This window comes from Plectropomus leopardus, chromosome 11 (assembly GCF_026936395.1).
Source record: "Plectropomus leopardus strain MGB_pleo_1.0 chromosome 11, ASM2693639v1, whole genome shotgun sequence".
Lineage (NCBI taxonomy): Eukaryota > Metazoa > Chordata > Actinopteri > Perciformes > Serranidae > Plectropomus > Plectropomus leopardus.
The window spans coordinates 29,875,221-29,895,794 of NC_142186.1; the positions used below are offsets into that span (position 1 = coordinate 29,875,221).

The 20,574-nt window shown below is 38.4% G+C and overlaps 3 protein-coding genes across 5 annotated transcripts; 1 reads left to right on the plus strand and 2 right to left on the minus strand.

The window, feature by feature from the left end:
* Nucleotides 1-367: 367 nt before the first annotated feature.
* Nucleotides 368-4,624, minus strand: LOC121945774 (apoptosis-associated speck-like protein containing a CARD). Of its 2 annotated transcripts, none has more exons than XM_042490107.2 (4): nt 4,276-4,624; nt 3,239-3,280; nt 2,437-2,496; nt 368-1,093 (listed from the first exon to the last, which is right to left on the minus strand). In XM_042490107.2, exons 1-4 carry the CDS (start codon nt 4,526-4,528, stop codon nt 828-830), a joined length of 621 nt encoding a protein of 206 aa, XP_042346041.1. In that variant the 5' UTR covers nt 4,529-4,624; the 3' UTR covers nt 368-827. The 2 variants fall into 2 exon arrangements, with proteins under 2 accessions (XP_042346041.1, XP_042346042.1); XM_042490108.2 differs by having other exon boundaries at nt 2,449-2,496; nt 4,276-4,622.
* Nucleotides 4,625-5,806: 1,182 nt separating this feature from the next.
* LOC121945998 (uncharacterized) lies at nt 5,807-10,147 on the plus strand. Its single transcript, XM_088084573.1, has 6 exons — nt 5,807-6,535; nt 7,538-7,563; nt 7,665-8,024; nt 8,514-8,692; nt 8,785-8,946; nt 9,829-10,147. Exons 1-6 carry the CDS (start codon nt 6,286-6,288, stop codon nt 9,857-9,859), a joined length of 1,008 nt encoding a protein of 335 aa, XP_087940699.1. The 5' UTR covers nt 5,807-6,285; the 3' UTR covers nt 9,860-10,147.
* Nucleotides 10,148-10,760: 613 nt separating this feature from the next.
* Nucleotides 10,761-20,364, minus strand: etsrp (ETS1-related protein). Of its 2 annotated transcripts, none has more exons than XM_042489108.2 (8): nt 20,221-20,364; nt 19,311-19,392; nt 16,569-16,655; nt 16,395-16,469; nt 14,772-14,921; nt 14,429-14,689; nt 13,306-13,424; nt 10,761-12,195 (listed from the first exon to the last, which is right to left on the minus strand). In XM_042489108.2, exons 1-8 carry the CDS (start codon nt 20,284-20,286, stop codon nt 11,905-11,907), a joined length of 1,131 nt encoding a protein of 376 aa, XP_042345042.2. In that variant the 5' UTR covers nt 20,287-20,364; the 3' UTR covers nt 10,761-11,904. The 2 variants fall into 2 exon arrangements, with proteins under 2 accessions (XP_042345042.2, XP_042345041.2); XM_042489107.2 differs by having other exon boundaries at nt 16,569-16,688.
* Nucleotides 20,365-20,574: the final 210 nt, after the last annotated feature.

Here is a 20,574-nt window from a genome sequence, read left to right on the forward strand (position 1 = left end):
TCAGACACAAGAGAAGGTAGATCCTGTTTGCACGCCTTTCCTTACGTTCGTAACATTTAAGAGAGAACTTGCAGCACATTTCTGTCACCATGTTGTTGGTGGAAAGTCCTCCTGTGGTAGTTTGTCACTGAAGCAGCGTTTGCAGGAATCATTCAGAGCCACAACACTTGTTTTCTCAAAGAAGCAAAAAGTGATGAAAAATATCAGTAAGTAACCGTCTGAACAAAGACAGACAAATGTTAAGATCGTTGTGCACATTTTTAAAAACCTGGAGAAAATACATATATACACTCTACTGTCATTATATTTGCACCATATGCTGTTTTTTTTAGACATTCACTCAAAATGTAAGAAACACACACAGCAATTAGATTTCATGATAAATTTATATCAGTGTCCAAAAAAGAGAACATTTTCAACTTTGGACGACTTTTTCTTATGGGACAGTATAAAAGTGGATAAAACAATCTTTTTGGATATTTGGCAAAAATGGCATTTTAAACCAGCTTTATATGCAAAATAAGAATTCATGATTGTGCATGTCTTACTTTTCATAACATAATTTGATTAAAAAACAGACTCTAACTGCATTTGTTAGATAAAACATGTCGTGTCTGTTGAAGATTATCATTGATTTCTTACATGTTTTTCTGACAAACATTTTCTGATTTTGGTTTAAAACTTACAGGAAATCTCTCATAAAATTCAAGTACAAAATTAAGGCAGAAAAAGCTATTTTTTGTAGAAAACCCCCACAGAGATACAGCATTATCATTAACATTTTCCCATTGTTATCGTCTAAAAAAAATTTTGCTCAGGTAGACTGTTCACTTCTTTCTCCTGAGGTCATCAATGAGAGGTCTCTCCTTTTTCTCGAGGATTTTGAGGAGGATGTCTTTGCCGTCACGTCCAGCAGCATTCAAAGGGCCACAGTAGAGCTTCCTCATCTTATCTCGAGATGTAGGGATAGCCAGGATTTCATCGTAACTCCCCTGTTGGATGATTTTTTCGTCGAGAAGTTCATCCAAAATGGACGCAACCTCGCACACTCTGTCGATCAGCTGGGCTCGATGTTTATCCACGAAGTGCACCCCTGAGGAAAGAGGGGAAAATGACTCCGCAGTGACTGTCTGGATTTGAAATAACATGAAAAAACTTAGCACATTTATGAGAAAAAAAACGTATGACCCCAGCTTGTGCGATTTCTAGGTGGGTCCGGAGACCCAAACAGAAGTCGCTTTTATGCAAAGATAAACTCTTTACGCAAAACAACAGCACAAACATAAGACTGACATTGATCTGACTCTAAAGCCGGGCTCAGACGGCCGGAGTTTTCACAGAGTTTACCCGCCATCCTTCGCTTCCGATGGCCAGAGGTGAAATCTCCTTCTGACTAGAGCTGGCTTCAGTTGCAGTTTTTCTCGATTGCTTAAACACAGTGAAACTGAGATCCACTTGATCTTCAGGCTAAATCAGCTCTCATGTGTTGCATTAACACACACTGGACTTGATTCTCCAACGTACCTTTGGTACGTACATTTTTGTGTTCTTTATATTCTATTTTATGTTTTTATATTGCGTGTACATCTTCATCTCATCTCTCTTGCACTCTTCACAAAGATTATTTTTTCACAAACTTTGACGTCAAACTTTTTTTTCCAACACTTTTTTCAATTTACTTTTTTTCTTTACTTATTGTATTCCACTCGAAGTTACTATCTTTTAAATATTTCTCTACATTAACTGTTTTGCACCAGAAAAACAGGTCAAATTCCTTTTATGTGTCGATGTTCTTGGTAAGAAAACCTGACTGTGATTCTGTTTCTCTTACACCCAGCTGGGCTCGAGGGAAAAATGACTCTGCAATGACTGGCTGGGTTTAAAATAACAAAAAGAAACGTAGTATATTTATGGGGAAAAAAACCTGAAAAAACCTGACGTGTACGATTTAGTGACCCAATAGTACATATACTGGAAATCATTGTATTTCATGTCTCCATGAGCTGATGGGCCATCGCGATAAGACTGTGAATACTGTGATGTTTATCCCACTACAGAAGAGACCTGATGATCACTCATACTAAGTGAGGAAAAAGTGGATATATATCGAAATCAGTATCAGTTATCGGCCAAATGAGTTGCTTTTATATCCGTTATCTGCAAAAAGACCAATATCGTGAAGCCATTTTGACCACAGGTTGTGCTGTTTGATGGAAACATTCGCTTTTATTGTTTGTTTTTAATGTTTTTTGCGAGTGTTAAAGCATTTTGCAAACAAAATGTGCCATTTTGGCTGGAAACATTACTTGTGAATGGATAAATGGGTTCAAGCAAGTGAGAAAAACTGTAACTTAGGAGGTAGGGTTCAGGACAACTTCTTGACAATCTGACTGACAGGCGAAGAACTAGACGAATACTGAGAGGACATCAAACTACCTGAGCACCTACCGTCTGCCATGGGATCTTCACCACATGCTCCAGCCGAGGGGCTTGTAGCTGAAACAGAATTTGGGAAAATTGAAATTGCTTAAAGAAATGACCTCAAACTAGTGTTTGAGCACACTTCTGTTTCCATATGTTACATACAGCAAACAAAAGATAACAGTGACAGTACATTTCGGCATCTGATATAAACATTGACACTGAAAAATGAAACACTGGCACTGAAAAAAAAAATCCACTGCAAAATAAAACAGGCATTAAATATTATTGTATTTTGACTTTTTTATGCTGATGTGTTTTTCAGTAAAAAAAAACTTATTTTTTCCACTTTTCTCCTTTTTCAACTTTATCTTTTTATTTATTTTATTTTAAATATGTCATGCTTTGTTTTTGATTTTTTTTTACTTCACATTTTTATCCTTTCTACCACATTTTTTTAATATGTTGCACATTCTTGTGCTGTTTAGATGTTTTCGTGAGCTAAAGACAATTTTTTACTGTGTTGGAAAAAAAGCTATATTCTATTCTCATCTTCTGTTCGGCTCTCGATAGATAACCTACTGTAGGTGTGAGCTTGTGTGGCTGAGCTTATCTAAAATTATTTTGACAATTTAAAAAAATAATTCTAAAGCACAGGTTTTCAGTTCAACATTTACACCGTAATGCTTAAATTTACTGCGGCAGCGAGAACAGCTCACTTTTAAGAAGGATAAAGCATAATGTGAAATGCCAAAAACAACTCATTTTCTACAAGAGCTAATCTGTAATATCTTTTTTAAAAATAAGAACAACTCACTGGAACCACCAGGTTTGGAGGATTGTCCACCTGTGTCCTCAACTGCAAAAAAAGGAAGAAACTCGGTTAGAAACTGAAAATAAAATAAATAAATAAAATAAATATGATGAAATCACAGTGTGGGACACAGGATTAATGAAGGACACATTAACAAGCATACTGTGATTTAGACTTGAGATTGCTTTCTGGGAGCAAGTCAATAAGAACATTTTCTTTGATGTGGTGATCGAGCAGGTCGATGATAAAGTGCTCTCCGGGGTGGTCCATTGTGCAGTTAAATGTAATGCAGAAGGGTTCCCTTCAGTATTGCAAGACGTACGATAATAATCGTATTTGTACAATAATTTTGCCCTCTGTAAGATCAATAATTCCGAAATAGCCATAATGTACGATAATTTGACAATTGTGACACTTACAATAAGCGCTGGGTTGAGTTTGAACGTCTTATTTTATCTAATTTCTTGGCTCCTACATCCATGTTTACGCATCACTTCTCACATAATCTCTTTACCGCCAATTGCCTCAATCGGCATGCCAGAAAAAAAACCCTGATGTCAGCTGTGGGCTGAGCCGTGTAGACTGAGAAGTAGCTTCTCTCTATAGCAGTAAGAAGGGTAGATTTGTCACAAAAACACTGTTACTGGCGTGCAATAGTTTTTCTCAGAATATGGTCATTTTGAGCCTCTGGTACAACAGTTTAACATTTCCAATCTGGCAACACTAGTTCCCTTCCAGTGGAGAAAAGGCAATGCAGCAGTATACAGGCCCCCCCTAAATGCGTGCTGGTGCCCCCAGACAAGCAAGACATGAGTCCGCCACTGTTAGAAGTTAAAGTAAAAAGGAAGCGACCTCATTCAATCTTTTCTCCACTTTCATTTTCAACTTGAGTAACCTACATCAATTCCTGTAGAAGTCGCTCTTTAAATGAAGATTGTCAATTCTCGCTAGTTTCCACGCAAGCACATTTAAAGGGTTAAATGTTCTGCAGCCTGACTCGTTCTTGTCGCCACATCGTGCCAAACCTTGGAGATATTTACCGAGTGTGTCTGCCTCCTCGTAGCACTCGATCTCTCTCAACAAGGTTTCAGCCACCGACACAGCTCGGGACTCGGTGAAAGTTGAGACCAGAAGGTCCGCGATATCCAAGAAGTTTTTGCCCTCCACCTTGCTGCGTCTGACCCGGGGCTCCTCTCTGCGGTCCAGCAGCTGTCTGCAGAACTTATCAAAGTTTACCTTTGACAGGTCCTCCAGCATGTCTGCCAAAGCCTTTCTTTTGGTTTTGGGAGGCATTTCTCACCAAAAGAGCACAAGCCGTCAGCTTTTTATCGTCCCGCGCAGAGGAGGAAGACGCCCTCGTTAAAGAGCTGCCGCGTTTAAAATGAGGAAATGCTCACGGTTGCCTTCAAATGCTGCCGGAAAAGTGAGGATCAAATATTCTGAATACATAGGTTATAACTCTTTTTGTTGTTGTTTGTATTGCAAAGTTTCATTTATCTTTTTTGGTGCAAAATGAAAATAGTGTGACTGCACAGGTACAAAACAAACTTGCGTTTCTTGAGGTCATAAGATAAGAAAACAATAAAGATCTCTCTCTCTCTCCACACACACACACACACACACACACACATATATATATATATGCCGGTTGACCTGCTTTTTTGGACCAGTTTAAGGTGTGCTTTGGACTCTGATCTTTCTTCCTGTGACCCTCTTTTCAGCATGTAGTATAGGCTACACTCACACACACACGTACACACACATACCCAGGCGCGTTATGCAAGTGTAACATCCAATTGGGTCCGCACCCCGCATTCCGAACCCGGAAGAATTATGAAACACGCCGCCGTCGGCTCGCCTCAAACACACGAGATCGTGAGATTTCCAGACCACTATATGAGTGTTGCCAACTTTCTGGTAAAATCAGACGACTGTCCAAACTCTCTGGAGACTTTTGTATTTAAAGTTTCTTGTCAAAGCGACCGACGAAGTTGAGCGAGCCGCCGTAAACACCGCCCGGTCCGAGCAGCATCTGCCCCGCAGCAGAGAGGAGGACTAACTTTCATTCATTCAACATTTGACCACGAGTCAAATGTTGAATGAATCAAAGTGGTGGCGCTGATGCTCTAGCAATATCGTACCTCCTGTTAGGAAGACATTTTCATTCTTTTGCCAACATTTTAAAATTTTTGGCTGGGCTTTCTTTTTCCCCTCAGCTCTCCAAATCTCAGCGTGGGAGTTTTTTTTTTAGTGCCATTGAGAAAATCTACCACATTGTCGTGTTTATAATACCTAACATTCATTTTAAATAATTATGATATGATATTGGGGGGGTTGTGGTGGCTGGTTTAAATTATTGAGTGGGTTGCAACCCACCCCCATAAATTACGACTATGGCTGGTTTTATCCCTGGAACTAAAAATTGAAATCAAATCAGTGTCCTTGATTATTGAGAAATAACCGCGTCAGCATATGCTGGTACTGTTTTTAGCTGGTTTTAGCTGGTCTTAGATGGTCTTAGATGGTCATGACCTAGTTCTTGCTGGTCTTTGATTGTTTGACATACTGGTGTGACCAGCCTATCAAGCTGTGCACATTAATCTTTATGCATAACACATGACAGAGGAACAACTGATTTATGCTTTTCATACTCCCCCCTCGTGACACTCTTATTTTCCATTCTCAAGGACATTGATGTGGTTTCGATTTTACGGAAAGTGTGTGTGCGTGCGTGTGTGTGCACGCGCGCTTATGAATGTATTTCTTTAGTTCATGAGTTTTAGTTTTTGAAAGGTTAGGGGGGGAAAGACACGACTCTCCAAACGCTGCGTCAACGTGTGGACAAGTCCAAAGGTTGGTTTGCATTAACGAGAAGTTACGGTTGCTGATGATTGGGAGGGGTTGAAGAACCGATGCATGGTACTATTTCCGACAGTATCTGAACGCAGCACCTTTTTCCCGTTGATTTTTTTTTTGGCGTAATGTAATCTGAACACACCGCTGCGGCTGAGTCACCAAAAACACCAGGACCCGGAATAAACGGATAAGAAATGGTTCTCACAATAAAAGAGGCTATAAAAAATGCGCTGTCGGACCTGAGGAAAAACAACTTTCTGAAGTTTTGTCACCAGCTGCGGGACCGCAGAGAGGAGCCGTGCGTCAGCGTCAGTGATGTGGAGGACAAAAGTGTACTGCAGATCACAGACCTGCTGGTCTCAACTTTCACCGAGACCAAAGCTCTTCAGGTGACTGTGGATATACTGAGACAGATTAACTGCAACCAGGAGGCCGAGACGCTGTGTGAGTAAACATTTCATGAAGTATTCAGTATCGATATCGTAATTGCCACATTGTGTACCAATAGAATCCTTAAAGCGGCCATAATCGATACATTGCTTATAAGGATGTATCAGTGACAGTTTCAGTTTCTCTCGAACTTTCTCGTCTGAATCTGCTGCTCTCGTGGGCGGTGTTTAAAACAGTGGGCCTCTGGGCACAGACATGTAAAACTATTTGTTGGGATTTCTAATTTGTCTTTTTAAAGTCATTTTGTATCTCTTCGTTGTCGTTTTGCGTTTTCTATTAAATCATTTTGTGTCTTTTGGTTGTTTTGTGACTCTTTGATGACGTTTTCTGTCTCTTTAAAGCCATTTTGTGTATTTAAAGACATTTTGTGTCTAGTTGTGGCCATTGTATGTCTCTTTTAAGTCATTTTGTATCTTTTTGTGGTAATGTTGTGTTTTGTTGATTACATTTTATGTCTTTTTTGCATCTCTTTTAAGTCATCTTCTGTCCTTTGGTTGTCTCTGAGGTCATTTGGTGTCTTTTTGAATACATTTTGTGTCTCTTTTAGATCATTGTGCTTTTTTTTGTTTGTTTTGTGTCTCTTAATACATTTGTTTCTTCTTTTAAGTCATTTTGTGTCTTTGGTTATTTTGAAGTCACTTTGGGTCATGGTAATTTTGCATCTCTGTGAGTCAGTGTGACCTGATGTGTGAAAACCAGATTCTGCGTAGAACATGTCTTGATTGTGGGAAAGAGTCGCTCCTGGCACTGCCTGCAACAGAAAAGCCAGGGATCAACAAACACAGAGGAGAAGACCTCTGTTTTCAGTGGAAAAAAGCCCCGAAATCCTGCTGTGCACGACCTGCTAAGCACCAAACAGCAGACAGACAGATGACAGTGTGACTGATGATGCTGCGTAAATTGGTGCGGTCTGTGTCTCACTGTATGCGGCACACTAGAAAGTTAAAATTTTTCACAATTTTTAGCCTTTAACCATCCTATCACCTTTCTCTCCAGATTCAAAAACCAGAATCTGTTTCGATGTAAGTTCAACCTATAATATTACACAATAACATTCAAATATTCTCTTTTAAATGTTATTAATTCAAACAATACTCACTTTAATGTTTTCATCTCTTTTTAGAAAGGTGACCCTATCTTCCGTAAGACCTCAGCCGGGGAGTTGGAGACGAAGCGCTCACAGGAAGCTTCAAACCAGGCAGCTTCAAACCAGGCAGCCGGACGGTCGCGTTTTCGAGTTGGTTCACAGAAGAAGCCAGAGGAGGTGGAGGCTGAGGCAAAGGCCAGCATCGTCTCTGAGGGCGGGGACCCTCGTATTGAAAGGCTCGTGTTGAGCAGGTTTAAGATTCAGTTTGGCCAGTACAAAGGTCAAACCTTCAAATGGCTGCTGGAGAATGATTTGAGCTGGGTCGCTTTTTTGGTGGCGAGCCACCAGAAGGAGCGAGAGGACTCAATGTCTCGGGACCCGCTGATGGTCCACAAGGTAATGCAAAGAGAGAGAGATGGTGTTTGCACTCTGAAATCTGCCAGCTCTCAAAGTCGATATGTCTGTCCTCAGATATCCTTACGCTCCCTGCAGGAAACTATAAATGTGGCTGCTCAGTTTGTCCCTGTCCACGTAATTATTCCACTTCAAAAACACATTTTTCACCATAATACCAGCATTAAATGAGTTTTCACTAAACTACACTGTAGCTGATCCAAGATACCCTCTCCCAGAGTTACCCAAAAGGCTGACTTCCTGTTGTCCCCGAACAGATGAAATAAAGTGAAGTGGAGCAGATAGCACTGACAACTTTGTCTTTACTGCGTTTGAAAGTATTTTAGCATGCTGGTTTACATGTGTGTAAATTATTTGTTTATAAGTATTTGTCTCAAATTGCCCCCTGAGGGACGAGTTTTAAAAAAAACATTATTTTAAGTTAATATGGACTGTGTAACTTTAATAATAACCTTTTTTTCCCATCTCAAGGACTCCTTGATCCAATATGCGATCGCTTACCCCGAGGTTTTGAAAGAAGTCCGATTTCAAAACAAATACAAGCAATCTCTCGAGTCACGCCAAAAGGGAAAGGCTCTCGTTGGCTTTGGTCTATTCCGATCGGAGACGCTGAAGGATCTGTACGACTCCAAAGACGAACAGAAGATCAGGTATGAGAGATCGCATTAGTGAACTGAAGTGGATGTTGGTGTAAGTAACACCAGCAGATATTAAATGTCAAATCTCTACTCTTTGTACACAGATTCGTCGATTTCCTCCGTTCCATGAAGTCTAAATGTATCCCAGCGTCCAAAATGGACAAAGCTGTCAGATACATTTTGCAGCGTGACCAAAGGCGGGCCAAAGCTGCAGATACAAAGAGACAAAAAAGTCAGAAACGGGTCCAGCCCCGCAGCGCCTCAGGGTCTGTGTTTCTTTAAAAAGTTCAGTCACACTGTCTGATTACTGTGCGGAGTGCCCTTTGTGTTATTAAAGAGCTCTTTATTCTGCATTTTTTATTATTAAATCTGTTGCAAGAGTGTTAAAGTAACTCTTGTCTGTTGAATTGCTCACCGCCTTAAATTAAATACTACCATTATGCAAATTTTGCTTTTATTAAGCTACTGATATAACTTCATTCACTTTTTTGTCTTTTAATGGTCTAGCGTGACAGATTTTAGGGGATTATGTGGCCAAATTATCTGCGGTCTCCTCCTCTTCAGTAAAAATGGACCATGTGATCAAAACCAGTAAAAACACTGAATGAATCTGTTAGGCATGTCGGAGGACGGGCCACTAGCCCAGCTGCTAATGTATGCTCACATTTTTTCTCTGATCACTTAAGATCCAGACGTTCAGGAGGTTTTTACCAGCAGCCGAATTTTCCGCAAAGGTCTCTTCCTCTCCAAAATGAACACATTCGGTGATTTGATTAACAAAAAATGACAAATAAAGCAGTTTTAAATAAAATAGTAATAATAACAATCCCGCCAAAACATCCAAATGGACCTTTAACAAAAAATAGTTACTTTGGAAGAATGAACAAATATGAATCTTTGGTTTAAAAATGTTTCATCTCTAAACTGGAGCTGAGGAGACCCTGGTGATGTAATCAAAGTTATTTATGGAGACTTTAGAAAGCCCCTTCAGAGCCTCACAAAACATCTTACAACTGTTTTTTCAAAGTACTGCTCAAGATGAGTAAGCTCGACTTAAGGTGTACATTTGGTAGAGTTTCACTTGTGGATAATTTTGTGGCACAGGCGGTGGCCCAACTCACTCCAGTTTCCTCTGCTTTCCCCTCCAGGACCGCACAGAAGAGGCGGAAAAGGAGCTAGAGGTCGTCGCATCCCTAACTGTCCCGTTAGTGACCAACCGTCGCTGTCTTTGGAAGTCCGTGTCCTGTCCTCCTGCAGCAGACAAAATAATAAATGAGCAAAAAGTTGTTAGTATGAGCTGTTTTCTCCAGTATCAGTAGAGCATTAACCATTATTTTATTTTATTTATATTATTATTTTGAAGGGAGTTTTTAATCCAAGGGCCTAAATGTAAATTGTGCTGGATTCTGCAATTTTTTTGGGGTGGTTTCATTTTTTATTACATGAATAAAATTGGATTGACTCAAACATTCTTTGTCGTCATTAATGTACAACCCCTGATGGTTATGTTCACGAGCAGAATTAGACAATGAAGTATAGCCTGTTGCTTATATATAAAATTTAAAAACAAACAAACAAAAACATATAAAGCTTTAGGGTAAACAGTTCACTTTCTAAATAACCAAAATAATAGAAATAATTCTATAACCAACAATATCGCAGGTTACACGCAGCAGTTTCACACTGATTGATTTAATCAATATTTGGATATTCTCAGTTTAATTTGATTACATGCAATATTAAACCACTGGCTGCAATAGTTTTCCACTAAAATTAGTAATTTAAATAATTTTGTTCATGTACAAGTTTCATTACAGGCTTTATTTTTCTTTAGTGAATGCCTACGTTATTTTTAAGTTATAAATGTCAAATACAAGTCTATGTAACATTTAACTTAGATGTGTTACAATGTGTGATACAATTTCTCCAAAATTATGAGTAATACCCACCTAAAAGATAATTAAAGCAATTTAAGGAAACCTGAAATTCACATTGAGTATCATAAACGCACTTTTTAATATTTTCATGAATACTCAGATGGAGAACTAAACAGCACGTACATAACAAGACTTCACACCGCTCTGTTTATATACAGTTTATTTACACAAAACCGTCATCACACAGGATCAAACTTTCACAGTGAGCACCCAAAAATATTCTGTTTATGTTTTTCTAGTTAGCAACAGAGGTAGACATGAGTTTTGTGTTTAAAAAAATATATAAATGCACAAAAGTCTACATAGCAATAATATCAACACTATTTACAAATCAAATTTTTACTTAGAAACACATCAAATAATAAAGATATGATGTTACAAAAAAGTATATCTATAGTGCTTAAATGCTGCAATTATTTAGCCCTGAGAGTAAGTAATTAAGTATTGTAAAACTTAGATTCAATGTGATCTATTACTTTAGAAAAACAGGTTTGTAAAGACTGAAGCATGAATTTAGGAATTTGGGGTATTTCTTTTCCTGAAATGCAGCATTTATATAGAGAAAGATTTGCCTCACTATTATATGTGTGAGGAGATCCACAATCTGTGTGTAAATGAGGAATCTGTAAATATAAAACTTCCACAAATACAAAAATAAGATCTGTAAATTCACAAAAATAAATTGAAAATTAACTAACGACCCCCCCACTGAACTCTGTTTAATAATTATAATTTAATTACATATTTTTTCTCAGTAACTGCAACTGATTAAAATTATATTTATTAAAAGTAAACTAAAACTGGATATGCACTAGGTCTGCATTTTATTAATATTTTGTGTATTCGTGTTGTGTAATATGCAAAACAGTTTTGCACTTCAAGCTACCTTTCAAGTAGTCACCTAATCTTGTAAACCTTCTCTCTTGTATGTTGTATTTGTCCTCGTAAAGCCTCCGTCTGTTAAAGGAGCTACGTACATAAATATTGCTTACTTTTTTGAGTTTACAAATCTGTGTTTTGGTATTTTTAGAGGGTGTTTTACTTTTACAGATTACACATTAACACAGATTATCAATCTGCTCACACACATAATATTGAGACAAATCTGTCTCCATACTTCTATAAACTGGCTCCTGGTCTGCCTGCGAGGACAATGTCCTCCCATGAAGACACTGTGGTTCAGTCGGGGCTGCAGGAGATAAGAGTTCACTTTGTGGGCTTTAGTACTTTATTAAAAAATGCTGGTCACTTTCTGCCAGCAGCACCAAGAGTCCCGGCACCCGTTTCTCACTGTGACGCCCATGTTTCGCTGCTGTGCTCTGACATCCCTGTCGTTGCAGGAACCGCAGGCAAAGACTGCCACGACTCTGTGTTTGTAGGCAAAACGTTCAGACTGGTGAGGACCTCCTGCGCTGTCTTTCCCAGCATGCCCTGTATGTCACAGACAAAGCGGTAGACGTAGCGTTTGCCCGCCGTCTTGTGGATGATGTTTTTGTGGTAGTAGTAACGCAGGCCGCGGCTCAACTTCTCGTAGTTCATCTTGGGTTTGTTCTTGCACTGGCCCCAGCGCTTGGCCACCTGAAGGATCAACAGAGTTCAACTGAGGTGAGTCTTTAAAAAAAATACTGAATAAACCCTGCGTGTAGCAATCGGATTCTTAACTCAACTGCCAATGCAAAATGTACAAATACTTCACTTCATTATTTGAAAGTCTCATTTAAACTGTAGGGCGGGGCATACAACTTTAAATTACTATTTTTTTTTAACCACAGACTTATTTTTTATGCCCTCCAAACCTGCGGGTTTGTAAAGCATTTTTTTTAAGTTCTTTCTTAATTTTTTAAAAATTTTAAAAGAAAAAAAAAGTGATTTTTTTTTCTTCAAAGATTTTTGCTGATTATTAAGGAAATAAGGAGGGAGGCCCCTTTTTCTCTTTTGGGTGATTTAAAAAATAAACAAAACAACTCTGACATGAATAAACCTGTCAGGTAGCGATCACATTCTTGATGGGGCACACCTTCCCTGACTCGTTATGTTGCAGCCTGTTTCGCTGCTGCTGGCTACATTATTCTCTCAATACTGAACCATTTTCAAAATTTGCTTTTCCCACGAGTCACTCAGACACACACACACACACACACACACACACACACACACACACACACACACACACACACACACACACACACACACACACACACACACACACACACACACACACACACGCACCAAAAAAGTGAAAATAGGGTCTGGGTTCCCCTTTAAGGTGACTGGAAAGGTTTAAAAACAAAGCTCTGATACAAAGATTTGTTTTAACATTGTGGATTTTTCAACCATCTGAGAAGTGAAGAGAAAATGTCTCTTTGGTGAAACTGCAAACAAACTCGTTGACGTGTGAAATGTGGCCACGGCCCCAAATACACACTGATATTGATAAATGTCCAAAAAGACTGGAAACGACTACTTTAAATGTTGATAATTTCTTTTATGAAATGAAAAGTAAATACAGTTGTTAAAACTGCGACAGGCTATTTACCTCTGTAGTTGAGTATAAACACAAAGTGGCATGAAATGGAAATACTTTAGTACAAGTACTTCAAAAGTTGCACTTAAATACAACACTTAGGTAAATATACTCTGTTTTTCTCCCCACTACTGCCACATAGTACTTCAAAACAAGATTCTCACCTCTGTGGGGTCGGACATCTTAAACTCCCAGCCGTCTCCCGTCCAGGAGATGAAGGTACGACAGGCAGAGTCCAGAAGTAGCTCAAGTAAAAACTGCCACAACTGGATCGGACCAGAACCTAAATGAATGAATGAATAAACTGAATAATCTGTTCCAACCAGAGTTATAACGGCAACCTATTTTTTTAACCTACTGTAACCAAATGTTGAAGTATTCAGATGTTTTACTTCAGTAAAAGAAGCAATACAGCAGCATAAAAATACTCACTTATATGTGAAATTCAAATTTAATACTGAAAGGGAAACTCACATGTTTTTGTGTCAAAGCGATTAATGAAGACAACAATCTATTTATTCATTTGCAAATTATCAAAGGAAAATGTTGTTGATTTTTTTTCTTGAAAAGGATTTGGCAATTTTAAAAGAAAATATGCTTTCAAACCATTTATTTCTGCCAGAAACAGTAAAACAGAAATAATAGTTGAATTTTCAACGGTCTTTCAACACAATGTGTCTCATTATACAGATTTGTTAAACAAAATGTTCAATTACTTTTCCAAAACTTGCAGGGTTAATTCAGTTTTCAAAAACTTTTCCATTACTGGAAATTGCTATTTGCAAATTCCATGACTTTTCCAGGTTTTTCATGACCTATGAACCCTGCTTATAATAATCAGAGCCTGTTGGTCGCAAAAACAGGCACCATTTACGGATTACATTGCAGACTGTTTTGCCTTCTGGACAAATTTTAAAAATAGTCTCCATTAGTCCCTTAAACACAAACACATGGGAAAACAGGGTGCAGGTTAAAAAAATAGTTCCCAAGCTCATATTTAGCTTCTTCTCAGAAAAAAATGTACAAAAGTTTTAAAGGTAAAATTGCTGAAAAACGTCCCCAGTGAGTGTCATGCTGTCTATATTAGTGGATTATTATTATTACTGATGAATTAATGTGGCAGTTTGATGTTGTAGTAGGTCAAGGGGGCGATGATCTTTGAGTACTTTATACACAATTGAGCAGTTTAATCAGTGCATCGTGTTTTATAATCACATGTCTTTTGTGTGAGAATTTCATCTGTAAAGTAGTTATCAGAGTTGAAAAGCAAGAAATAAGAACGCAAACCTGGATAAGCTGACATCCCCGTCATGTGGCCCTCCCTGTCTGGCCTCTGGGGGTGTGCGTTTTTGCGTTTGACCACACGGGGGCAGTATGGCTCTGAGGACTGGGGGACGAGGTTTGAGGGGCAGGAGGTCTGAGGCGGGTGTGGTAGGGGGGCACTGAAGCTGGGAGAGGAATATTCAGGCCAGAAAGACGACGGCTGCCTCTGTCCGTCAGTCTCGTACAGCTCAGAGGAGTGACACGAGTAACCCTGATCCGTCTCACCTGGAACAAACACGAGAATCACACACTGAACATGCAAAAATCAGACCAGTGGGAGGGTGTTTTTACAGGCGAAATGTCTCACTTTGTAATGCATTTGATCCTTTTGCGGTTAGAAAGGGGCTGTGGCTGCCCTCCATGGCCGGGCTGAACTGTCCATTCTGGGGCACCAGGCTCTGGTATGTCTGTGGAGACTCCTGGTATCCAGTTTGGGACTGGTCTACTGTCACCCCATCTGTACGTCAAACAGAAAGGTAGTCACAAAAATGAAACACCTTTAAAAAAAAATGTATTTTAAACATTTAAAACTTGGATCTACATGCATGAGCAACTTGCAAATCATAAGATTAAGAATTATCAAAAGGTGACAAGAAAATAACCTGAAAAAATTGCAATAAAAAGACAAAAAAGGGCAAGAGGGAAAGAAAAATGATTAGAAATTAACAGGAAAAATGTCCAGAAAACTATATTTAAATATCTAATTATTATAACTTATATTAAAATTATGCTATAAATTATGTTAATTATGTTTGAAAAAAAAAACTTATTGCACTCATTTTCAGGTGTTTTTTGCTTCAAGCTAAATTTAATCACCTGTTCTTGAGAATTGGGGGAAAATATTATGTCCAAAAACCCCCTGTGCAGATAACTTTTAAACACACTTCTTCTGTTTCTGGAGTGAGAAATTATTTTTAAAGGATTTATTTATACAAAATAAGTATGATTTCAAAAATATTTAGATCTGATTTCTTGTTTTTAAGTTCTCCAATTAAAGGATTTTTGCAGAAAATAAGTTCTGTGTTAAACATAAGTTGATGATTCTTACACATTTTGTCCAGCAAGATAATATTTGCTTATGAACACCAATTAAAGGATTTTTGAAGCCTAAATGTAATCCAAAGGAGTAAAAAGCTAACATTAGGCAATAACCAAACTACACTACGGTCACATGACTTAATGTCGCCACCACAACAAGTCGTGTTCAGCGTGATGGCGTTCTGTAGTTTCATGTAGCCTTTTTTAACAAAAATAAAAGCTTCAGAGTTCATGAGCGAGGCATTTACTGACGTATTCTTATGTTTATAACAAAACATTAAAGTCTCTTTGGCTTGTGTTAACCACAGACCTTATTTCAGGAATATAATCAAAAGCCCATAAAAAAAAAAAACATTAACTTTGAGACGAGGGGGAACCAGGAGCGCTGAAATGCTAACTCATTTCCAGGTTTTAAGACTTATTACTGGGATACTCTCATCGGAAAAGTTGTATTTTCTGAAAAAATCATTAAAATATATCGCTGTCTGGTGTGTCTCAACCATAACTGATCACCTCCAGAGGCCTTCTTATTCAAAATGGAGTAAGATTTATGGTTTTAAAACGAGTACTTTGATTAGCATTACGAGAACTCTTTGCAACTTAAATAAAATAAAATTAAAAAAAACTCACCAAATAAAATGTCTACTCGCTACAACTGCGGTGAAATTAATGAATATAAAACTTTTTGTCTACTTCATAAGACGCCAACTCCATCAAATCTAACCTCTGACATGCATTCAGGAAAAAATAAATCACTGGCTCATTACAAGGTTTAATAGTAAAGACTTTGGGATTTTGAAACCTATTTTCCCAGCCTGACTGAAGAGTAAAAATAAATAAATAAGGTTTTGTCTCAATTCTCAAATATGAATGAAATACAGCATAAACTCACCATGAGGATATGAGGCCCACCAGCTGAACTCCTGGTATGAGTCCAGGTTGAAGAGGTTAGTGTCACTGGTGTTTACTGAGGGGAAAAAGACCAAAAAATGTGAGATAAGTCAAAAAAAAAAAAAAAGTTTTAAAAACCATAAGGGTGTGTTTTTTGTGTATCTCGAGGTTTCACCTTTACTGTCGTATGGTTGAGAAGCTTTCGGTGGCTCTGGGTAGCTGCTCTCTGTGACGTACGGCTGCTGCACGGGCGCTTTACTGTCTAACAGAAAAGACAGGTCTTCACCAGGGCAGTCTGGAGGTTAAACACACGCAGACAGATGGAGTCAGTGATGGAGTGATGACGACGGCAGGAAAGCGCTTTTAAAAACGGACCACACCAATGGTTTTACTGCACATTAATTCTTAACATTTTTTACAGTTTTTTGGATTGATTTCATCCCCAGTTTGCACTTATTGGCTTCCATTTATTAAAGCAAGGTGTGAAAATGTACTTGCGGAGACTAAAAATGGTAATATATCAGATTTCATACCTGTACACTTATTATTGTTATTTGGTCAAAGACGTGTTATTATGCAGAAGAAGCGCTATAAGCCTGCTTTGAAATCTCTTCTTGGTGAAATTCAGACTTGAAAGACATGAGATGAGCTGCTTGGCTGAAGAGCAACTTTGTTATTGTGATAAATTCACATCATCCTTCTCTGGATTTTCTTGTTTGATAATAATTTGTTTTTCTACTTTGATTTTCTTACAACCAAAGTCGAGAGTGAATTACTTTTTGGCAGCCGAGTGTCAAATTTCATATGTGGGAACATCATTGAATGCTGCACCATAGAAGACCTGGACTGATTTACAGCTAAATTAAGGCATTAAGATAACAATTTAATTTTCTGAAATAAACGGAAACTGTTGCTTATCTGAAGCTAGAACAGAGACAATAAGTTTTGGTATCGTAAATATAAATTGGCCTTAAATAAGGAAACTTTGACACTTTGTTTTTTTAGAAACAATCTTCTGGTATTTTTCCTCACGTCTCACTTTTATTAAAAAAAAGTTTTAATATATTTATTTTTACAAATTCTCCTTTCTGTCACTGTTTTGGCATTGAGGGGAGGAGTTTCAGAGAAGGGGTTAAGGACACTGTGACTCACATATAATTTGTATACTGAGGAGGGAATGTCCACCTACAGCCCTCTACAGACTCCAGAGCCTGGCATCTCTGCACAACTACCATACGAAAATGTATTTTACGAGTTTACCTCCTTCACAGCAAGAATTTTAGGGGGACAGTTTGGATTTTTTGAAGTGGGGTTGTATGACTTTATCCAAAACCAGTGTATTACAAACAGTAGATGTCAGTCTGCACAGCCCAGTTTGGAGAAGCAGGCTTGAGTCAGGCATGTAAGCAAAGCAATGTACCGCTGTGGATTTGGGTCTGCAGCAAAACGTATTTTAGCCGCCTAAAAAAGTACCTAAAATATTCAATATCACTTTAGGTATGCATTATATTGAAAGTATTTTCACAGCTTTCCCTTTCCTTCTGACAACCAATTTTAGCAGGAAGTTCCCAAATTCCCCATCTCTGCTCTTGCCAAAGCCACCAGAGTCCATTGAGAAAAACTCACTCAACACAGGAGCTGCTGGTCTGCTGCTGCTTCGATCAGTTATTTTGTGTTACTGTGTGACTTTAGTGAATCCAAACTATTTTAAACACAAAAGTCACAGTAAATGACTCCTATGTTACTACTGCTACAACTACTACTACTACTGACTACTTACTACTACTCTTATGTAAATGTGCTAAACAACATGGAATTCTAACATTGTTAGACATTTAAATTTTCATTTAAGTCTGTAAGAGTCTTTCTGACATTATTTTGACATCCAGTGCCAGCAGGGGAGATTGAAAAAAAAAAAAAGTTAAGTCTATGGTAAGTCAACAGGATTTATATGTTGATGTTAAGGAAAATAATAAAATAATTATTGAAAAAAAAGAATAATAAAAACTGACAAAGACTGTCATGAATTTTGAAAATCAGAATATAAATAAAATATGTTTCAATGCCAATGTTTATTTTTCAACACCAAAGATTACTGTCACTGTTTCAGCTCCATATAACACAGCCTCTGGTGTGACATAGGAAAAAAAATTCCAACTTCTGAATATAATATTTCTATAAAAACGACCAAAAATGCTAAAAAAAAAATAAAATATTGGTGTGGTCCTTTAAGCAGGAGGTTATTTACAGTCGAGCAAAAGAGTCATTAAGAGAAGAAAAATAGGATGAACTTGTAAGTTTGGGTTTTTATCTTGACGGTGGATGTTGACACAAGAAAAAGCTGCTTGTTTACTGTCGAATCAGCACTGCACACTCCTTTTTTTTCAGCTCAATGGATGGAGGCAGCGCGGAGGAAACACAGGAGGGAGGGGGAGGAAGAGAGAGGAGGAAACGCCAGTGGAGGGAGTGTGACAGAGTAGTGATGGAGGTCTGGGGAGGGGGACTCTAAATCTGTTGGAGGAGGAAGTCTGGAGGAAAGGATTAGGGAAGACAGAGAGGGGAGTGTCTTTAACCTGACCACCCGGTTTCTCGCCGTCTTTGCCTACCTCAGCCCATTCAAGCACTATTCTCTCTCACTCACACACACACACACACACACACATATATATAAAGCACAGCAGCACCCCGTTATCCTGGCCAAGCCCCCGGGTGTCAAGGTCTCAGTGAGAAATCTGTGACAGATGTGATGATACAGTCTGCACAAATATTTCCTCTGTCCTTCAGCTGCTCAGGTTCAGAGGAAACAGATCACGCAAACATAAAAAAAAAACCTATCTGATAGTTGAACTTTCAGCAATCAAAAGTCACAATGTTTAACTTGTGATGGAGAGAGTATCGACCGGGACTCTGAACTCACCATAAGATGCAAAGTCAAAGCCAGCTGGCACTTCCTGCGTCCTAAAGTCCTCCGTGTAATATCCAGTTTGGCAAATCTCCATCTGTGTTCAGACATTACAACACTGATCATCACTGCAACTCTCACTACTGATCAATATGCAGAAGCAGAGGTAACATGGGAAAAGCCTTGCATATGTTAATATTTTGCAACAAAAACAACAAACATTTTTAATCCTTTGGAACCTGAGCAAATTTGCTTGTTTTTTTTTTTTTTAATGGGAAGAAGGTGATGATCAACTCAACAAGAAATTGCCCAAAAATTAGCAAAAAAATTACAAGAAAAATTATTTGAAAATAAGAAAAAAGTGATAACAAATAGTAATAATCAGAAAATATGTGTGTACGTATATTTCTTATTCTGTAACATGATTTTAAATCTGTACTTAAAAGAATTAAAAATAGTTTTCTTCAGAGGTTTAAACGCTTGTGAAAGGCATCTGAATGCAGCTCAAGAACACTGATCCAGATGTTGATCCAGGTGTTAATGGATTAACCTTATCTTTTTGGTCAAAGACATGTTACCAGCTGTGAGGAGTCTATTTTAAAAACTTAATTTTCTGATGCATTTAGGTGCTGCTGGGAAAAGTCAGTCATGCAGCAATTCTTTCAGGATCATAACTATTTGCCTTTTCAGTTTGACGCTCTTACAACTTGTGAGTGCATTGCTTTTGTCATTGGATGCAACACAAGAGACCACACAGTCATTCTTATTTTTCCCAACTGAAATCCTACTACTTTTGGTCATATGGACCAAATATTTTCCTTTACTAGGTGAGATAAATTATTTGACTATAATGAATGAATAATGCGATTTTCTGTATTCTCAATAATTTAATAAAATAAATTAATAAATAAATGTGAAAACCCACCTTTATTTTCGAGTCTTTGCTGTCTGTGTTTCTATCTCCAGGTTTGATGACAGTGTCCCAGTACATCTCTTACTTTCTCTCCCAAAATTAACGCACTATATTTACCGCGTGCACGTACAGCAGCGAGTGGTCAGTGTCCGGCCGGCCCGGTCCCGTTATAACCGCAGCGGACGTGGGAGGGGCGCGTGCCCCGCTCTGCGTCGTGACCAGCAGGGTTTGTTTAATACAACGTGACGTCAGACGCGCCCTCCCTTTCCTCCCCTAGCAACAAGCAACTAAACATTCATTCATAAAATACTCACTGACGCCGCAATCCTCCGGTAAATCACGACGAGCCTGAATGGATGAGTGGTG